This window comes from Apium graveolens, unplaced genomic scaffold, assembly GCF_009905375.1.
Source record: "Apium graveolens cultivar Ventura unplaced genomic scaffold, ASM990537v1 ctg7795, whole genome shotgun sequence".
Classification (NCBI taxonomy): Eukaryota; Viridiplantae; Streptophyta; class Magnoliopsida; order Apiales; family Apiaceae; genus Apium; species Apium graveolens.
The window spans coordinates 95,680-114,703 of record NW_027420637.1 but is presented as its reverse complement, the minus strand read 5'-3'; the positions used below and the strand labels follow the sequence as shown (position 1 = coordinate 114,703).

The 19,024-nt window shown below is 34.3% G+C and overlaps 1 protein-coding gene and 1 long non-coding RNA gene across 2 annotated transcripts; one reads left to right on the top strand and one right to left on the bottom strand.

Moving 5' to 3' along the window:
* Positions 1-11,735: 11,735 nt before the first annotated feature.
* On the bottom strand, positions 11,736-14,183 carry LOC141704398 (uncharacterized). The gene has a single exon (XM_074507643.1). It carries the CDS (start codon positions 14,181-14,183, stop codon positions 11,736-11,738), a length of 2,448 nt encoding a protein of 815 aa, XP_074363744.1.
* Positions 14,184-16,668: 2,485 nt separating this feature from the next.
* On the top strand, positions 16,669-17,062 carry LOC141704400 (uncharacterized). The gene is made up of 3 exons (XR_012567945.1): positions 16,669-16,720; positions 16,815-16,884; positions 16,968-17,062. It is a non-coding gene; the product is annotated as an uncharacterized LOC141704400 (long non-coding RNA).
* Positions 17,063-19,024: the final 1,962 nt, after the last annotated feature.

Genomic DNA, 19,024 nt, shown 5'->3' with positions numbered 1-19,024 from the left:
CCTCGATAGAAGTAACAACGTAATCAATTTCCTTGTCAACAAATGGAGTAATTTTTCCATTACCCGAACATCATCGAGACTTTCCCCGTTTCTTTTTATCTCATTTGTCACCATTTTCAAACGCGTAACAAATTCACCAATATTTCCAGAATTTGTCATCTTTAAATTTTCAAACTCCCAGCGTAGCACTTGGAGCCGCACCTTTTTTAACTTTTTCAACTCCTTGGAATGATTTTTCCAAAATCTCCCACGCACTCTTTGATGTTTTTTCCTCCGAAAGTTTTTCAAAGGTGGATTCATCATCACCTTGAAAAATCGTGTATAACGCATTTTTGTCTTTTTTCCGGGACTCCTTAAATACAGTTTTCTCGGTATTTGACAGAACTGCTTTAGCGGCTGCATCCGTGGGCTCGTCATACCCGCTTTTGACAATGTCCCAATTGTCTTAGGAACCGATTAACACTTTCATTTGAATACTCTAGTTCCTGTAATTTATACTCGTCAATTTTGGAATATTTGGTTGCACTGTCGTCGTCATTTTTCACGAACGGAATCTTAGCTCTGATGCCACTTGTTGGAAACGTAGATGGGAAGCCTTAGCTCTGATGCCACTCATCGTCATTTGCTTGTGAAGCCTTCGAGCTTGCCCGCGTGTGTGACGTGCGGACACGAATGTAGCGGAAAATTGGCCCGAATAATTACGGACTAGTTTTGCTAAATTTAATTTCCACTGGGCTTAGGCTTTTAAATTCTTAATTCGTTTTTTATTACGAATTATTATAATTAATTTGGCGTAATAATAATCTGATTCAGTTACGTATTTGATTATTAATTAACGCGTTTTATTTAATTATGCATTTTATTTAATTACGCGTGAAGTAGCGCACACGTTTATCTCGAGCCTATATAATATCGTATTAGGCTTAGGGTTAGGTATTCATTCGATATACAAATCACAGCCGAAATGATTTAGGTTTTTCGGCTTTGTTATAAGTAAGCAAATACGTTTATAAACTTTAAGATATTGCATATAATTTACCACATATTTATTATAATATCTAAAATAATTTATAAGCTTTGTTATAATTATTAAGTTTAAAATATTAGTGTCCCACTATATACTTAACATTGAAATATAAAATAGAAAGTTCGGCATCCACTCTTATTTAGGATAGTTTCATAACTTATTTAGAAAAAAACTTCTGAATAAAAGTTCACACATTAAAATTGGTTTTAAAAAAAATGAGTTCATGAACTATATTAGATAAGAGTTTGAAATGTTAATAATCTACTCAGGGAGCATGATTTACCACATATTTATTATAATTTTAAAATAATTTATGAATGTTGCAAAACATATCCCAAAAACATATTTAGCATATATACAAAGTGCACATTAATAAATCTAATATTAAATGTGAAATAAAATTATTATTTTCTTCTCAATTATCTTAAGTTCATGATTTAGTATACATAAAATATTTTTGGACATGTATCATACTAAAAATAAATATATAAATTAGTTCATATATAATAATAACTTTGTAATGAAAGTTACTTAAGAATATTAGATAATTTAGTTAATCCTTATTTTAAGTGTGAAGCAAAACCATATAAAACAATATTTGCTTGTGACATCCTTATTTTTTATTTTCAGGTCATACATTAATTAATATTATATATTACGATTGAATTATATATAATTTATAGTAGTATGAGACCTTGTATAAGTTAAAGTTGTTATCCAACTTACAATTTTTATCAAAAAATAAAGGGCACTCATGCCTTAAATAATTTAATGTCATAATCAAAACAAAATTTGATTTACAAATTTGATATTTGTACATATAATATTTTTTTCATATGATTTTTTTCATGTGTCAAAATGCATTACTTTTTGTCCATTTAATTACTACTAACCAAACGTAAGTAAGAAAAAGGGGATAAATTTTACACCAATTTATTTATACTGATGCATTATTGTGGGTATTATGTATGTTACATAATATAAATAAAATACTTAACTATTACATATTTTTAAAACAAACAGGATCATTCTACACAAAATAGAAACCATCCTCATTATTATTAGTTTAACAAACCCAGAGTAACTAGTATTATTATTGTAATTGTTGATATTATTTAAAATAAAATACTCCTGGAGGACTTAGTTTGGCACCAAATTCTGAGAATCCAAAAGCTAGGTTCAGATACTAGCCTCGCCTTTTCCTTTCTCGCTAGGAGTTCAATTCTTATTCAATCCAAACTTCCGAGTATGACTAGCAATTTGTGCAGGTGTTGTAGGTGTTGTATGGGGCAAGTAGTTTCTTGATATATGTTAGACTTTATTTAATTTAAACGTATTTAATATCGATGTGTCCGAATTGTTTAGGAAATAAACCAGTGTTTATTTATGAACGTTGGAATATTTTGAATAAGTCAAAGTAGTTGATTGCTTTTAGGAGAGTAGTGGAGGAAAACTAGGATCAGCACCTAATTTGTATGAACGTGTTTAGAGTTTTGCTATTATGTACTCTGTATTTCCATTTTCTGTTATCAATAACAAAGTTGCAAGTTTTCCATATATGTGATCATTGATTCAGTATCTTTATTTTCAGTTTAAATCTTATATCTGGTATCAGAGCTACTACACGTATCTTTCCTGCTAACGAAGATGGAGTCGAAGGCGGAGTCAAGCAGAAGTAAGAAAGGGAACTATGGACTAAGTTATCCAATGCTTACTAAGACAAATTATACGGTTTGGGCTTTAAAATTGAAGGTGATTATGCAGGCTTATGGAGTCTGGGATGTCGTCGAGCCTAAAGATCCAAAGGCTCCCATTGAAGAGAAAATAGATGAAAGAGCATTGACTATCGTCTACCAAGGGATCCCGGATGACATACTGTTGGCTTTGGCCGAAAAGAAATCATCCAAGGAGGCCTGGACAGCGATCAAGATTATCAGTCAAGGTGCAGACAAGGTCAAGAAAGCCAAGGCGTAAACACTTAAAGCAGAGTTTGAGGCACTAAAGATGAAGGACTAGGAACACATCGATGATTTCTGTATGAGACCTAATGGTCTGCTCACTAACATCAGATCATTGGGAGAAATAATAGGTAAGGAATATGTCATGAAGAAATTTCTAAGAACCGTGCCAACCAGATTTTTGCAAATTGTATCAGCTATTGAGCAATTTGGGAATCTGGAAGCCATATCGGTAGATGAAGTCACAGGCTCATTGAAGGCTCACGAGGAGCAAATACAATTACAAACGGAGACCAGTGAAGGACCACAACTGCTTCTAACCGAAGAAGAGTGGTAGAAGAAAGAAAATAAGACAACAAACTCCTTTTAACACGAGAAGATTGGTTAAAGAAGAATGGGAAAAACACTTCTCCAGGTGGTTAATGATTATCGAGTGAAGGACAGTCGAAATATTGTTCGTGACAGGAGTCAGGTCAAATGTTTTAACTGTTGAGCTTATGGTCACTTCGCGGTGGAGTGTCAAAAGCCAAGGAAAAATAGGCCACAAAGGGGTGAAGTGAACTTGACACAACTGACAGATGATGAACCTGCCTTGCTCATGGTTGTTTGAAAGAAAATTGAAGAAGAGGTGATCATGTTAACCGAGAACGAGGACTCGAAAATTGGCAAAGGAGTAGAGGAAAGTATATGGTATCTAGACAACGGGGCTAGTAACCATATGACAGGATGTCGTGAAAAGTTTAAGAAGCTGGACAAAAAAATTAAAGGAGAAGTAAAATTTAGAGATGGTTCGAGGGTCAAGATTAAATGGTAAGGTTCTATTAAAATCAAGTGTAATAATGGTGAAACGAGAGACTTGCACGGAGTATACTTCATACCAACATTGCGAAGCAATATCATTAACTTGGGGCAGCTGTGAGAAGAAGGAAACCGGGTTGTATTGAGTGGAGAACATTTGTGGCTTTATGATAGGTGTGGAATACTTCTTATGCAGGTGAAGAGATCTGGAAATCGTATATATAAAATTCAAATTAAAGAAGCCCGAAACAGATGCTTACTGACACAAGGTGAGGAGGCTCCGTGGCTATAACACAAATGCCTGGGCCATGTAAATTTTAAAGCAATGAATGTGATGTGTAAAAATCAGATGGCACATGGTCTACCTTCACTAGTTCAGCCCAAATAAAATTACAGCAGATGTCTCATGTCAAAGCAAACTCGTAAGCCATTTCCCTCTAAAACTAGTTTTGTTGCAAAGCACGGTCTTGAATTGATTCATATCGATTTGTGTGGACAAATAACACCATCTACCCCAGCTGATAATCAATTTTTTATGCTTACCGTTGATGATTATACACATATGATGTGGGTTTACATGTTAAAATCAAAATCTGAGGCTTTAAAAAATTCAAGCTGTTAGTTAAAAATGGGGCAAAACAGGGCATACAGGTTTTGAGATCTGACCGGGGGGAGAATTTTGCTCTAAGAAGTTCGAAACATTTTGCAATGAACATGGGATTTTGAGGCACTATACAGGGCCCTACACACCAAAACAAAACGGTGTTGTAGAGCGCCGTAATCGAACCGTTGTAGCTATGGCGAGGAGTATATTAAAAGAGAGACAAGTTCCAGCAACTTTTAGGGGGAGGCTGTCAGGCAGGTTGTTTATATGTTAAACAAATTACCCACACGAGCTTTGTCATCTATTACACCACATGAGGTCTGGTTCGAGAGAAAACCAAGTGTTACATCATTAAGGGTATTCACTTGCACATCGTGGATGAAGGTTCCTACACAACATACCACTAAATTGGATGATAGAAGCAAGCTTGTAGTGCATTTTGGCAGAGAACCACTGTAATATAAGTGAAATTTAATAATAATAATAATATTAATAATAATAATAATAATAATAATAATAGAAGTAAAGAATTTGATTTAATTTAGAATAAGAGTTATAAAAGAATTTGTTTTGATTTGGTAATTAGAATAGAAAAAGGAGTGATGCATGATCTATATATATAATCAGCACGTCTCTTAAACAAGATTCACACATTATTATCAAAACCCTGAAATTTAATAGGCCGTCGAGGTGAAAAAGAAAAAAAAACAAAAACAGAGAAGAGGCAGTGGATTCCCCAGAGAAGAAGAGTGAGGCAGAGCAAAGTAGAGAGAGGCAAGGGACTAATAACGAAGATAGATTGTCATAGCTTTATAGTAAATAAAAATGGTACTCTTTTATGTGTCATATGGTTGAGAATAGCATACACGCAATTCTTGTAGTATATTATTAGGTTAATATAATATTTTCTTTTGTTATTCGCGTGCTAGGTTCTACAACATCAACATCAACAAAGAATAAGTTTTAAGAATATTATATTATTTACATCATCTTGTGTGTCGTGTTCCCTGTGTGTTTCTTTTATCACTTATCTTGTATATCAATTTAATGGTCTCTAGTTTATTTAAGGTGTGTTTTCATATTTTCTTAACCATTAATATCATGCGGTGATTATTTTAATATAAGTTTATTTCATAATTTAATATTATTTTAGTTTGTTCTTTGATACATGATTTTATTTTATTTTTCCCCAAAGATTGTGCTAGCTGAGTTGTGTAATCAATGATATGTCTTGTAATTTGCATCATAAAATACATAAATTAGATGTATATTTTGAGTCGTTAAAATTATGTAAGTTACTATAGAAAAAGAATGTGAGCTATGTCACGTTTAGGTGAGGATGTACAAATTTAAGGCCAAACATACGTTATTTAAATAAGTATTTGTTTTGCTTAGTTTTATTATGACTTGTATTATTAGTAAATTAATAGAGTAATATGTTGTTATATTATTATTTGGTCAGGTGATTAATTGGTCAGGTGATCTGGTTACCATCAGTTACGAGTTAGAGAGGGGGATATTCCGAAGATTGCATTTTGCACCCGTTATGGTCATTATGAGTTTCTCGTGATGTCCTTTGGGTTGACGAATGCACCAGCGGTATTTATGGATTTAATGAATCGGGTCTTTCATGATTATTTGGATAAATTCGTGGTGGTCTTCATCGATGATATCTTGATATACTCTAGGAGCAGAGAGGAGCATGAGGAGCATTTACGTACTGTACTTGAAATTTTGAGAGAGAAGAAGTTGTTTGCGAAATTTTCCAAGTGTGAATTCTGGTTGGAGGAAGTGGCATTCTTGGGGCATATTGTATCTGGTAGGGGCATTGAGTTGGATCCTGCGAAAGTCGAGGTTATTACTAATTGGCCCAGACCTAGCAATGTGACGGAGGTGAGGAGTTTCTTGGGTCTGGCAAGTTACTACAGGCGTTTTGTGGAAGGTTTCTCTTCCATAGCTTTGCCATTGACTCAGCTAATGAGGAAGGGAATTAAGTTCGAGTGGAATAATGATCGTGAGAAGAGCTTTCAAGAGTTAAAGAAGAGGTTGGTGTCTGCTCCAATACTTGTGTTGCCATCAGGGAATGGAGGTTTTCAGGTTTATAGTGATGCTTCTAAGAGAGGATTGGGGTGTGTGCTTATGCAGCATGGGAAAGTGATTTCTTACGCCTCTAGGCAACTTAAACCTTATGAGGTGAACTATCCTACCCATGACTTGGAGTTAGCGGCTGTGGTATTTGCTTTGAAGATCTGGAGATACTATCTTTATGGAGAGACTTGTGACATCTTTACTGATCACAAGAGTCTCAAATACATATTTACTCAGAAGGAGCTTAACATGAGGCATCGGAGGTGGCTTGAACTTCTTAAGGATTATGATACAAATATTCAATACCATCCGGGGAAGGCGAATGTAGTGGCAGACGCTCTTAGTAGGAAGAACTTGGGGAGTGTTGCATCTCTCATTACTCAGCCGTACCTTATTTCATATTTTGAGCGCTTGGGTGTTGAGTTGTATGTTAGAGGATCAAGTGGTAGCATTGCAAATTTGAAAGTGGAACTGAATCTTGTTTCAAGGGTTAAGGAAGCTCAGAAGGATGATACAGGTTTGAAAGCTATTAGATCTGAGGTGGCAGGTGGCAAGCAAAAACACTTTCGTGTTGATGATGAGGGCATGATATGGTTGGGTGGGAAATTGTGCGTGCCCACAGACCCGACGATTCGTGAGAAAATTTTGAAGGAGGCTCATAGTTCTTCATTTTCTATTCATCCAGGTTCCACTAAGATGTATGGAGATTTGAAGAAGCACTTTTGGTGGAGTGGAATGAAGAGAGATATAGCAGAATTTGTGGGAAAATGTCTTACATGTCAACAAGTGAAGATAGACCATCAGAGGCCTAGTGGATTGTTGCAGCAGCTAGATATTCTAGTTTGGAAGTGGGAAAACATTACTATGGATTTTGTGACTCATTTGCCGAGGACTTTCGAGAAGAACGATGTCATATGGGTGGTGGTTGATAGACTTACTAAGTCCACTCACTTCTTGCCTATTAGAGAGACTACTCATGTTCATGAGTTGACAGAGATTTTTCAGCGAGGTATTGTTAGAGTGCATGGTGTACCTGTGTCGATAGTTTCTGATAGGGATACGAGATTTACATCGCGGTTTTGGAAGGGTTTCCAACATGCTTGGGGTACAAGGCTTAATTTTAGTACAACTTATCATCCAACGACCGATGGATAATCGGAGAGGACGATTCAGACATTGGAAGATATGTTGAGGGCTTGTGCTTTGGAGTGGTAAGGTGATTGGGATAAACATTTGTATCTTGTCGAGTTTGCGTATAATAATAGCTGGCACGCGAGTATTGGTATGCCACCATTTGAAGCTTTATATGGTAGGAGGTGTAGAGCACCATCTTGTTGGGATGAGGTTGGAGAGAGAGTCATTGAAGGACAAGAGCTAGTTAGAATCACTAATGAGAAGGTGGAGAAAGTTAAAGAAAGTTTAAAGGAAGCTCGATCTCGTCAAAAGAGTTATGCGGATCAACATCAGAAGTTTGGTGGATTTGAGCCAGGTGATCATGTGTTCTTGAAGGTGTCTCCTTGTAAGGGTGTGAAATATTTTGGTATGAAGGGAAAGCTTAGTCTAAGATATATTGGCCATTTCGACGTTATGGAGAAAGTAGGGGAAGTATCTTATAGAGTTGGGTTGCCACCACAACTATCTCATGTGCATAATGTGTTTCATGTGTCTGTTTTGAGGGGCTATAAATATCATCCATTACACGTAGTTCAGTATCCATTGCATAAGATTAGAGAAGATCTTTCTTGTGAGGAAGAAGCTGAGACTATCTTAGCTCGAGAAGGGCGAGTTTTGAGGAAGAACACCATTCCGTTTGTGAAGGTTTTGTGGAAAAATCATTCTGAGAGAGAGGCGACTTGGGAGTTAGAAGAATCTATCCGTGAGAAATATTCGCATTTGTTCGAATCTAGTACGAGTATTTAGTTTCGTTTGATTCCGGGGACGGAATCCTTTTTAAGGGGGTATATATGTAATATACGTGAAATTTAATAATAATAATAATAATAATAATAGAAGTGAAGAATTTGATTTAATTTAGAATTAGAGTTATAAAAGAATTTGTTTTGATTTGGTAATTAGATTAGAAAAAGGAGTGATACATGATCTATATATATAATCAGCACATCTCTTAAACAAGATTCACACATTATTATCAAAACCTTGAAATTTAATAGGCCGCCGAGGTGAAAAAGAAAAAAAAAAGAAAAACAGAGAAGAGGCAGTGGATTCCCCAGAGAAGAGTAAGGCAGAGCAAAGTAGAGAGAGGCAAGGGACTAATAACGAAGATAGATTGTCATAGCTTTATAGTAAATCAAAAAGGTACTCTTTTATGTGTCATATGGTTGAGAATAGCATACACGCAATTCTTGTAGTATATTATTAGGTTAATATAATATTTGCTTTTGTTATTCGCATGCTAGGTTCTACAACATCAACATCAACAAAGAATAAGTTTTAAGAATATTATATTATCTACATCATCTTGTGTGTGGCGTTCCCCTGTGTGTGTTTCTTTTATCACTTATCTTGTATATCAATTTAATGGTCTCTAGTTTATTCAAGGTGTGTTTTCATATTTTCTTAACCATTAATATCATGCGGTGATTATTTTTAATATAAGTTTATTTCATAATTAAATATTATTTTAGTTTGTTCTTTGATACATGATTTTATTTTATTTTTCCCCAAAGATTGTGCTAGCTGAGTTGTGTAATCAATGAAATATCTTGTAATTTGCATCATAAAATACATAAATTAGATGTATATTTTGAGTCGTTAAAATTATGTAAGTTACTATATAAAAAGAATGTGAGCTATGTCACGTTTAGGTGAGGATGTACATATTTAAGGCCAAACATACGTTATTTAAATAAGTATTTGTTTTGCTTAATTTTATTATGACTTGTATTATTAGTAAATTAATAGAGTAATATGTTGTTATATTATTATTTGGTCAGGTGATTAATTGGTCAGGTGATTAATTGGTCAGGTAGTACATGTCCTCTCAATTTTAATACTATTTCGGGGACTTATACATTTTGGGGTAATAGTTAGTTTATCAATTAAATTATTTACATGATCACCTTTTCGTATCGCAATAGACTAGAATACAATGATGTAGTTTTGTTCAGCCTAGTTGATTATCATGTGTCAAAACTGTACTGTATAGGTTAGTTACATGATTAAAGGTTACATAAATAGATTTTAAGTAGTAATGATTAATTATTAAATGATTAAATAAAATGCATATTAATCATAAATTATAATTTTGTATTTAGATTGCGGGTCGGGGATTTACCGGATTGTTTGCGGATCTTGATAGTATTTTAGTTTCGATATTCCAAGTACGGACTCTGTCCCCTTTTTATTCAGCGCTACTCCACTTAGCATTTAGAAATATTTGATTAGTTCAGTTCTTCTGTATCCTGCTCATTCAATATTTGATTTGACTTTTTCTGACTTCCGAAAATTATTTTAAAATTGATTTGGAAATTTTAAATATCTGTTTATGCGGTTTTCAAAATTTATCAATGACACCCTCTATTTTGGAAATTCAATTATTTGTCTGAGATGATTTTAAATTCTGCGAGAATTATTTTATTTGGACCCTCACTACAAGAAAAACACGATCATACAACACCCATCACACAACGCTTGGCCGAAAAAGTGTTGCCCAGAATTTTTATACAACAGTTTTTCAAAAATCAAAAAACAGGTGTTGGCTGATATATATTACTACAAGCAAAACAAAACTGTTGTCTAGTAAAACAAGTCAGACAAATCTTTTCATAAACCTCATGTTGTGTGAATGACAAACTTATAGCATTACCACAACGCTATAAAATCCATTGTCTAGTTCTTAGAGCCAGACAACACTTTCTAACATCATGTTGTGCAAGTGAGTAAGTTTGCACAACGGTTTTTAAATGATATGTCTGAAAGATATTGAGACAACGTCTCAATTAACAGTTGTAAAAATGAAACAAGTGTTTTTTCTGTTGGTATTTTAAGATGGTGTCAAACAACGTACAAGTATAAGTGTTGTCTGAATTAAAAACGAGATACAAGTGTTTTTCTATGTTGTAGATTATACTTTCAGACAATGGGCTAATCAATAAAACCGTTGTCTTACTCTGGTGATTTTTTTATAAAACATTACCAGAAGCAAAGCAAACGTGCCAAACCAAAGGCAACAAGGAAAACCATCCAAACCAGATGCAACAAGCAAATCAACCAACAATCAAGAACTGAAAATAAATAGCAGAACCAAGCCAAAGTTATTATGCATGTTCATACAAAGTATAGTAATTGAAAGTACAAATAAAAATACTTCAAGAAAGTTGAATTAGTTCATCAACATCCCGCATGTAACTATCCATGTCATCACCACTATCATCTATCTCGGGAAAATTGGGCATGAAACAGTCATTCTCGAGTTCCACTTCGACGGATTCCTCATCTGCATCATCATTATCTTCATGGTACTTTTTCTCGGGCAATTTCAACACCACCGACCATAATTTTTCAGAGGGATCGTCGATATAACAAACTTGTTTAACATGTTTTGCTAAAATAAATGGATCATTCAAAAAACCCAACCTATTCAAATTAACCGATGTATATCCCAAGTCATCGACCTTAATCCCTTTGTTTATATCTACCCAATTGCAAAGAAAAACAGGGACCCTAAAGTGATTATAGTCCAACTCCCATATACTTTTTATAACTCCGTAATATATATGTGATATGTGCGCAATATTTTGATCATTACCCTGCACAACCATTGTGTCTGCTTCTACACACACACCACTGCATTGAACTTGACGCATATCATCACGATCCTTGGTACTAAAGGTAACACCATCCATTCTGTAGCCACTGAATGTAGGAACATCCTTGTTGGGCTCATCTGCAATCCACCTTATCTCGGCCGATATCTCTTTTTCATCAGCCAAATTTGAAGCAATCTGAAAAAAAGGAATTCAAATATGTAAAATAATTCAGGTGAGGTAGTAAGTTATAAAACAGTGGGAAAAAAATACATCAAACGACGCACGTAATACCTTTTCCTTAAACCATTTTGGGAATGTCTCATTTTGCTTGTTTTTAAGCCACATTTCATCATTTTCATATTCCGGATATTTTGTCATTAAAAAGGCCATGTGTTCACTGCATTTAAAGATAAGCCAATATAAGTTGGTTGAACTAATAACAGAAAATATATATGCAATTTTTCAAGTAAAGAGAGAGAAAGTGTAAGAAGTTACTCAATATATGGCCTAACAGCAGTGGTATTTTGTAGAACACATAAATGTGCTACGTGCAAATCAGTACAGCTCGGGGTTATAAATGTTGCACCGGATAATGGCTTGCAAATAGAATCCTTGGTATGCCTACCTTTTTTTGGTACCCCAATTGTCACTTCTTCATTATCCACCAAACATTCAACTGCCTCTTCTGCAATATAGGCCTCAGCGATGCAACCTTCTGCACGAGCTCGATTCCTTATATATCCCTTGAATGTCTTCATGTATCTCTCAAAAGGATACATCCACCTAAGGAAAATTGGTCCACAAAGCTCGACTTCTCTTACAAGATGAACCGAGATATGAAACATTAAATCAAACAACGAGGGAGGAAAGTATTTTTCAAGCTGACAAAGAGTTTCTACCAGTTGCGATTGCATTTTCTCCAGTTTATCAACCTCAATAACTTTACTACAAATCGCTTTGAAAAATAGACAAAACTTGATAATAGTTTTCCTGACCTGTTTTTGTAGTGACGAGCGAATCGCAATTGGGAGCAAGTGATGCAAAATCGTATGGCAGTCGTGAGATTTCATTCCGGTAAGACGAAGATTTTCCATTGAAACCAGGTTCTGAATATTAGAACAAAAACCATCAGGCAACTTCATGCCAAGGAAGGATGAGCAAACAACCTTTTTTTCAGAATGGGTTAGATTCCAAGATGCCAATGGTAACTTCTCCTTTATCCCCGGAGTTTTTGGCCTTAGTTCTGTTCTAATCCCCATTTCAGCCATGTCAATGCGCACAGATTCCTTGTCTTTCGTCTTTTTTGGTATATTAAGCATCGTACCGAGTAAAGATTCACAAATATTTTTCTCGATGTGCATCACATCGAGAACATGTCGAACCGGCAAAAATTTCCAATACTCAAGTTCAAAAAATATAGAAACCTTCTTCCATACAGGTCGAGCATCACCTTTCTTCAATCGTGGTTGGCGTTGTGTTTTACCATAGACATGTCCCTTTAAATGTTGCACTCTTTCAAGTACCTCCTCTCCGGTTAATGGAACTGGAGCTATTTCTTTTTCTACGGTGTTATCAAAATCTTGTTTCTTCCGACGATAAGGATGATGAGGGGGCAACCACCTTCGATGCCTCATGACCACACACTTACGATAATTGACAAGCCTTGTAGCTTTTGTTTGATCAACACAGATAGGACAACCATTATACCCTTTGATTATATTTCCCGACAAGTTACCATAGGCTGGATAATCACTAATAGTCCATAACAAGATGCCTCTTAGCAAAAACTGCTCATTCTTGTAAGCATCGTACACTTGTTTCCCATGCCACAACTTTTTTAAATCATCTATAAGTGGTTGAAGAAACACATCAATATCATTTCCGGGTTGAGTTGGTCCAGATATCAACAAGCATAGCATTATATACTTCCGTTTCATACAAAGCCATGGTGGAAGATTATAAATTGACATCAAAACAGGCCAACATGAGTAATCAAGATTACAGCTACGAAAAGGATTGAATCCATCAGAAGATAGAGCTAACCGTAAGTTTCTAGGATCTGAAGAAAAGTCTGGCCACCTTGCATCGACTTCCTTCCATGTTTGTGCATCAGCAGGGTGTCTCAATTTACCATCCTTTAACCTTTCCCTGTCATGCCAAGTCAAGTCCTTAGATGTTTGAGGTGAGTTGAACAAATTCCTCAGACGTGGTATTAATGGAAAATACCATAAAACCTTGGCAGGAATCCCTTCCAATTCATCTCCGTTTTTGTTTAACTTCCATCGAGAGGCCTGACAAATGCGGCACTTCGTCTCATCTTCATCTCTCTCTCCACGGTATAGTAAACAATCATTCAGACATACGTGTATTTTTTCATACTCCATTCCCAAGGCACACAAGCTTTTTTTAGCTTCACTGAATGAAGAAGGAAATGTGTTGCCTTGTGGAAGCATAGACCCGACCAAAAGTAGCATTTCAGAGAAGCAAGTATCAGATATTTCATATTTTGCTTTCAAGTTATAAAACTTTACCAAAGCCTTCATCTTAGTGTATCCTTCACATCCTGGATAAAGAGGTTCATATTCAGATTGAATATGGTTAAACATTTCCGAGGAGTCCAGGGATACATCATCATTTCTACCGACTAGGATTTGATCTACCGATTCTGAACTGCCCGTCCCTTTAGTGGTAGGCTCACCTCCTTCTGTATTGCACTCTCCGTGCCAAATCCAACACTTGTACGTTTGATCGATACCATTGAGAAAAAGATGGTCCCTTACTTTTCGAGCATGCCAATGTTTACTATGTGCGCATTTTATACATGGACAACAAATTTTATTTTCACTAAATCCGTTCTCAAATGCACACAACAACAAATCCTCGACTCCTTTTTTGAATTGTTTTGTTCTTCTATCTGCCTTTAACCAAGACCTGTCCATCTGTTTTAATTCAAAATATGACACATAATTAGAAGTTACAACTAATGAGCTTAACACATAATTGTACTACTAATTGTACTTCTAATTACTACTAATTACTAACTGCAAATACAAATTAAATAAAAATTAACACTAAAACATTGCCCAAATATAATTAAGAACCCTAAAAATTTAATGAAATTAAACATAATGGAGATGAAGTAATTACCTTAACACTGACCCAATCAAAAAGATGAAGTTATGGTTTCAATCGAGTTTTTTTGAAGTTATTTTGATGAAGAGGATGAAGAGCTTGAGTGAAGAAATTGTGTGAAGAAGATGAAGAAATCGAGTCAAGAAATCGAGTGAAGAAGATGAAGAAATCGATTCAAGAAATCGAGTGAAGAAGATGAAGAAATCGAGTCAAAGGCTAGAAAATTAATGGCTTAGGACAAAGATCTGAGAGGTTTGAATGGCTTAAGACAAAGATCTGGGGCTATTAATGAGTACCACACATTTTGTGCTTTTTTTAACAAACAAGTTATATAACGATTTTTTAAAACAAACCGTTGTAAGGTCTATTATAATTAAAATAGAAACTTTAGTACGAGACTAAACACAAGTTACAAGTACCGGTCAAAACACCGGTTGACTTTTAAAATAACAAACCAAACACATTTATTTTTTTTTCAAAATTTTCTCATATCACTAAAACATATAGTTCTTAACATCCGTACGGTTGGATCATTCATAAACTTTTTAAAAAAAATAGAAACTTTAGTACGAGACTAAACACAAGTTACAAGTACCGGTCAAAACACCGGTTGACTTTTAAAATAACAAACCAAACACATTTATTTTTTTATCAAATTTTTCTCATATCACTACAACATATAGTTCTTAACATCCGTACGGTTGGATCATTCATAAACTTTTTTAAAAAATAGAAACTTTAGTACGAGACTAAACACAAGTTACACGTACCGGTCAAAATACCGGTTAACTGTTAAAATAACAAACCAAACACATTTATTTTTTTTTCAAAATTTTCTCATATCACTAAAACATATAGTTCTTAACATCCGTACGGTTGGATCATTCATAAACTTTTTTAAAAAATAGAAACTTTAGTACGAGACTAAACACAAGTTACACGTACCGGTCAAAATACCGGTTAACTGTTAAAATAACAAACCAAACACATTTATTTTTTTTTCAAAATTTTCTCATATCACTACAACATATAGTTCTTAACATCCGTACGGTTGGATCATTCATAAACTTTTTAAAAAAAATAGAAACTTTAGTACGAGACTAAACACAAGTTACAAGTACCGGTCAAAACACCGGTTGACTTTTAAAATAACAAACCAAACACATTTATTTTTTTATCAAATTTTTCTCATATCACTACAACATATAGTTCTTAACATCCGTACGGTTGGATCATTCATAAACTTTTTTAAAAAATAGAAACTTTAGTACGAGACTAAACACAAGTTACACGTACCGGTCAAAATACCGGTTAACTGTTAAAATAACAAACCAAACACATTTATTTTTTTTTCAAAATTTTCTCATATCACTAGAACATATAGTTCTTAACATCTGTACGGTTGGATCATTCATAAACATTTTTAAAAAATAGAAACTTTAGTACGAGACTAAACACAAGTTACACGTACCGGTCAAAATACCGGTTAACTGTTAAAATAACAAAACAAACACATTTATTTTTTTTTCAAAATTTTCTCATATCACTAAAACATATAGTTCTTAACATCCGTACGGTTGGATCATTCATAAACTTTTTTAAAAAAATAGAAACTTTAGTACGAGACTAAACACAAGTTACACGTACCGGTCAAAATACCGGTTAACTGTTAAAATAACAAACCAAACACATTTATTTTTTTTTCAAAATTTTCTCATATCACTAGAACATATAGTTCTTAACATCTGTACGGTTGGATCATTCATAAACATTTTTAAAAAATAGAAACTTTAGTACGAGACTAAACACAAGTTACACGTACCGGTCAAAATACCGGTTAACTGTTAAAATAACAAAACAAACACATTTATTTTTTTTTCAAAATTTTCTCATATCACTAAAACATATAGTTCTTAACATCCGTACGGTTGGATCATTCATAAACTTTTTTAACAGTTTATTGCAAGAGAATTTGAAAAAGCGCAAGATGGTTGACATGATAACGTTTGTTGATCCTGGGATGATAGGCGCACTTGGTTGTGGTAGTCCAGGAGAGAGGTCAAAATCCTTATCTATCAGATTCAGGAACGCTAAACCAGGACAAATTTTCCTGCTACCATATAATGCTGTGTTAGTACCTGTTATAATAAATAATATATTCCTTACTTAAAGATTGTTTTTTGTATATCATCATCTCTGTATGTTATTGTAAATTTTGTTGTTCATAAATTATCAGGAATCATTGGACGCTCACTGCTGTAAATCCAGATTCACAAACTGTTTATCACATGGACCCATTGAAGCGCAGGATTGCAACTGAAGAATGGACAGAAGTGATTGACAAGTGAGTACAATATTAAAATTTTATTTCAACTACAATCACTTTAATAATTAAATACAAATATGACTTACAATTGATCTATATTATATTTTCGTAGTGCCATCAAACTCTACCAGGAAAAAGCAAAGAAGTTCTTAAAGAAGAAAATATCTTGGGAGAATCTGGGGGTAAATATAGTATATTTTATCAATTTCTCTATTCTACAAGAATAGTGTAGCTAGACATATATAAAGTTTTTAATGTTCTCCAGGGGGTACCTGTCCAAACTGGGAGCAAAGATTGTGGTTTGTTTATAATGGGTTACATGAAAGAGATTTGTGCCGATATGGAATTAAAATTTCATGAGAAGGTAATGTTATAGTTATCTTTCTTTTTTCTATATCCAAGTGTATTGTGGTAAATAAATGTGATTTTTAGATCCATGTTTCAGTGGCTACGCAGAAGCAACCTAAGTTATGGCATGAAAGAACTGAACGAGATAAAGACTGAATGGGCAAAGTACTTCATGAAGAAGCATGCCACTTGAACTTGCATACAGTGCTGCTGGGTATTTTGAGTTGTGAACATATTTTGTGTTGAAATTTGGGAGTTCTAGTCATGGTAGTTAACTCTATTTAAACGTTGTTTCTAATTACTGGCGTTTTTGTGGATATGTTCACCTGAAAATATTTTGCTTTCTACTTGAATGGTCTTGTTTTGTTTAAGATAAAACTTGGTTATAAGTTAGTTCTTGGTTGCAATGGTTAAATATTGGTTTAGTGGATTCATGTAATGGAGGGTTGGTTGATTGTTGGTGTAATAGAAGGATTGATGGTTGATTGTTGGTGTAATGGTGACAATTTGCTTGTAATCTGAATGATAGTTTGGGTTTTAATTTTTATGGCATGTTCATTTTATAATGTTGTTGTGTTTAATTTTAATTTGAAAAACCATTGTTTGAGGAGCTTTTAGCCAATAAAGTTATACAATAACCATATTATATTGTGTCTCACACAACACTTATAAAGACCAAGCTCATCATGTTTTATAACATATAACAATGCTATTTAAAACTAAACATTGTTAAAAGAAGATTCACACAATAAAAAACCATTGTCTGAACAAAACTAACTATTATCCATTGTCCAACAATGCTATTAAGAATAAAAAGAATTATGCCTTGAAGACCACACAACACTTTCTACATTAAAATATAAGTGCAAAACATAATCATACAATACCAAGTGATAAAAAAATGTTGTATAAAGCAATTCCAACAATACAAATTTAAAATAAAGGTGTTGTCTGTATGGTTGTAAGACAACAAAATTTTATCTTTTGAAAATTGTGTGTTAAGGTGGAGGACAATAAATAATAAGGGTTGTGTGTTATGTTCTACTCCTAAACTTTTAGTAAGAACATACACAACGTTTTCAAGAGAACTTGTCTAAGTATACTTGTTACAACAGAATATATAGAAAATACTTGTTTGTTATGGTTGTAATACAACGGTGGTTATCGTTTGAATTGTGTGTTAAGGTAGAGGACAATATATATATCTGAATAAAGGTTGTGTGTTATGTTCTATTCTAAAACTCTTAGTGACCACATACACAACCTTTTTAACATTACTTATCTAATAAATCTTCTTACAACAGAATTTATGGAAAGACGTTGTTTGTTCTGGTTGTAATACAACGGGGACTCATTGTTGGTCGTTGTCTTCGATGACTCACACAACTGTTTCTAATCGTTGTCTGATCCATGTAAGAGACGGCGGCTCAATAGACAACGGGTTTTCAGGGAATCAGATAACGGGTTAAAACACTTGTCTGAGCCAGTTTTCCTTGTAGTGCCTTAGTGTGATTTAGAGTATACCGAGTTAACCATCTGTAGGGGTACTACAGCCATGTCATTGCGGCACCAGTGACATGACACTTCCGTGACAGTGTGATTGGTCACGGTGTATCCTTCTGTTAGCCCATGGGAGGACCTTTTGTGCATTTGATATTTGTTCAGGATACGTGGGTGCACCCAGAGTTTGATTTGTGATTTGATTTATGGTGACGTTGTATATGCCGTACACGTTATCCATTCTGTTGCACACATTAGGTACCCTATGATGTGTGTATTTGTATTTGTTCTGATCTCGGTATGAAATATCCTAACCCCTCGTTATTTCAGCCTTACTTATTTTAAAAATTGTTGATTTATTATAAATTACAAATTATTTATTTCTGATCTCTTTATTTTGTAAACTGTATTCTAAATCCGTACTGGGCATTTGGTTCATGCCATATTCTTTTTCTGGCAGGTGCTTAGGGGGAT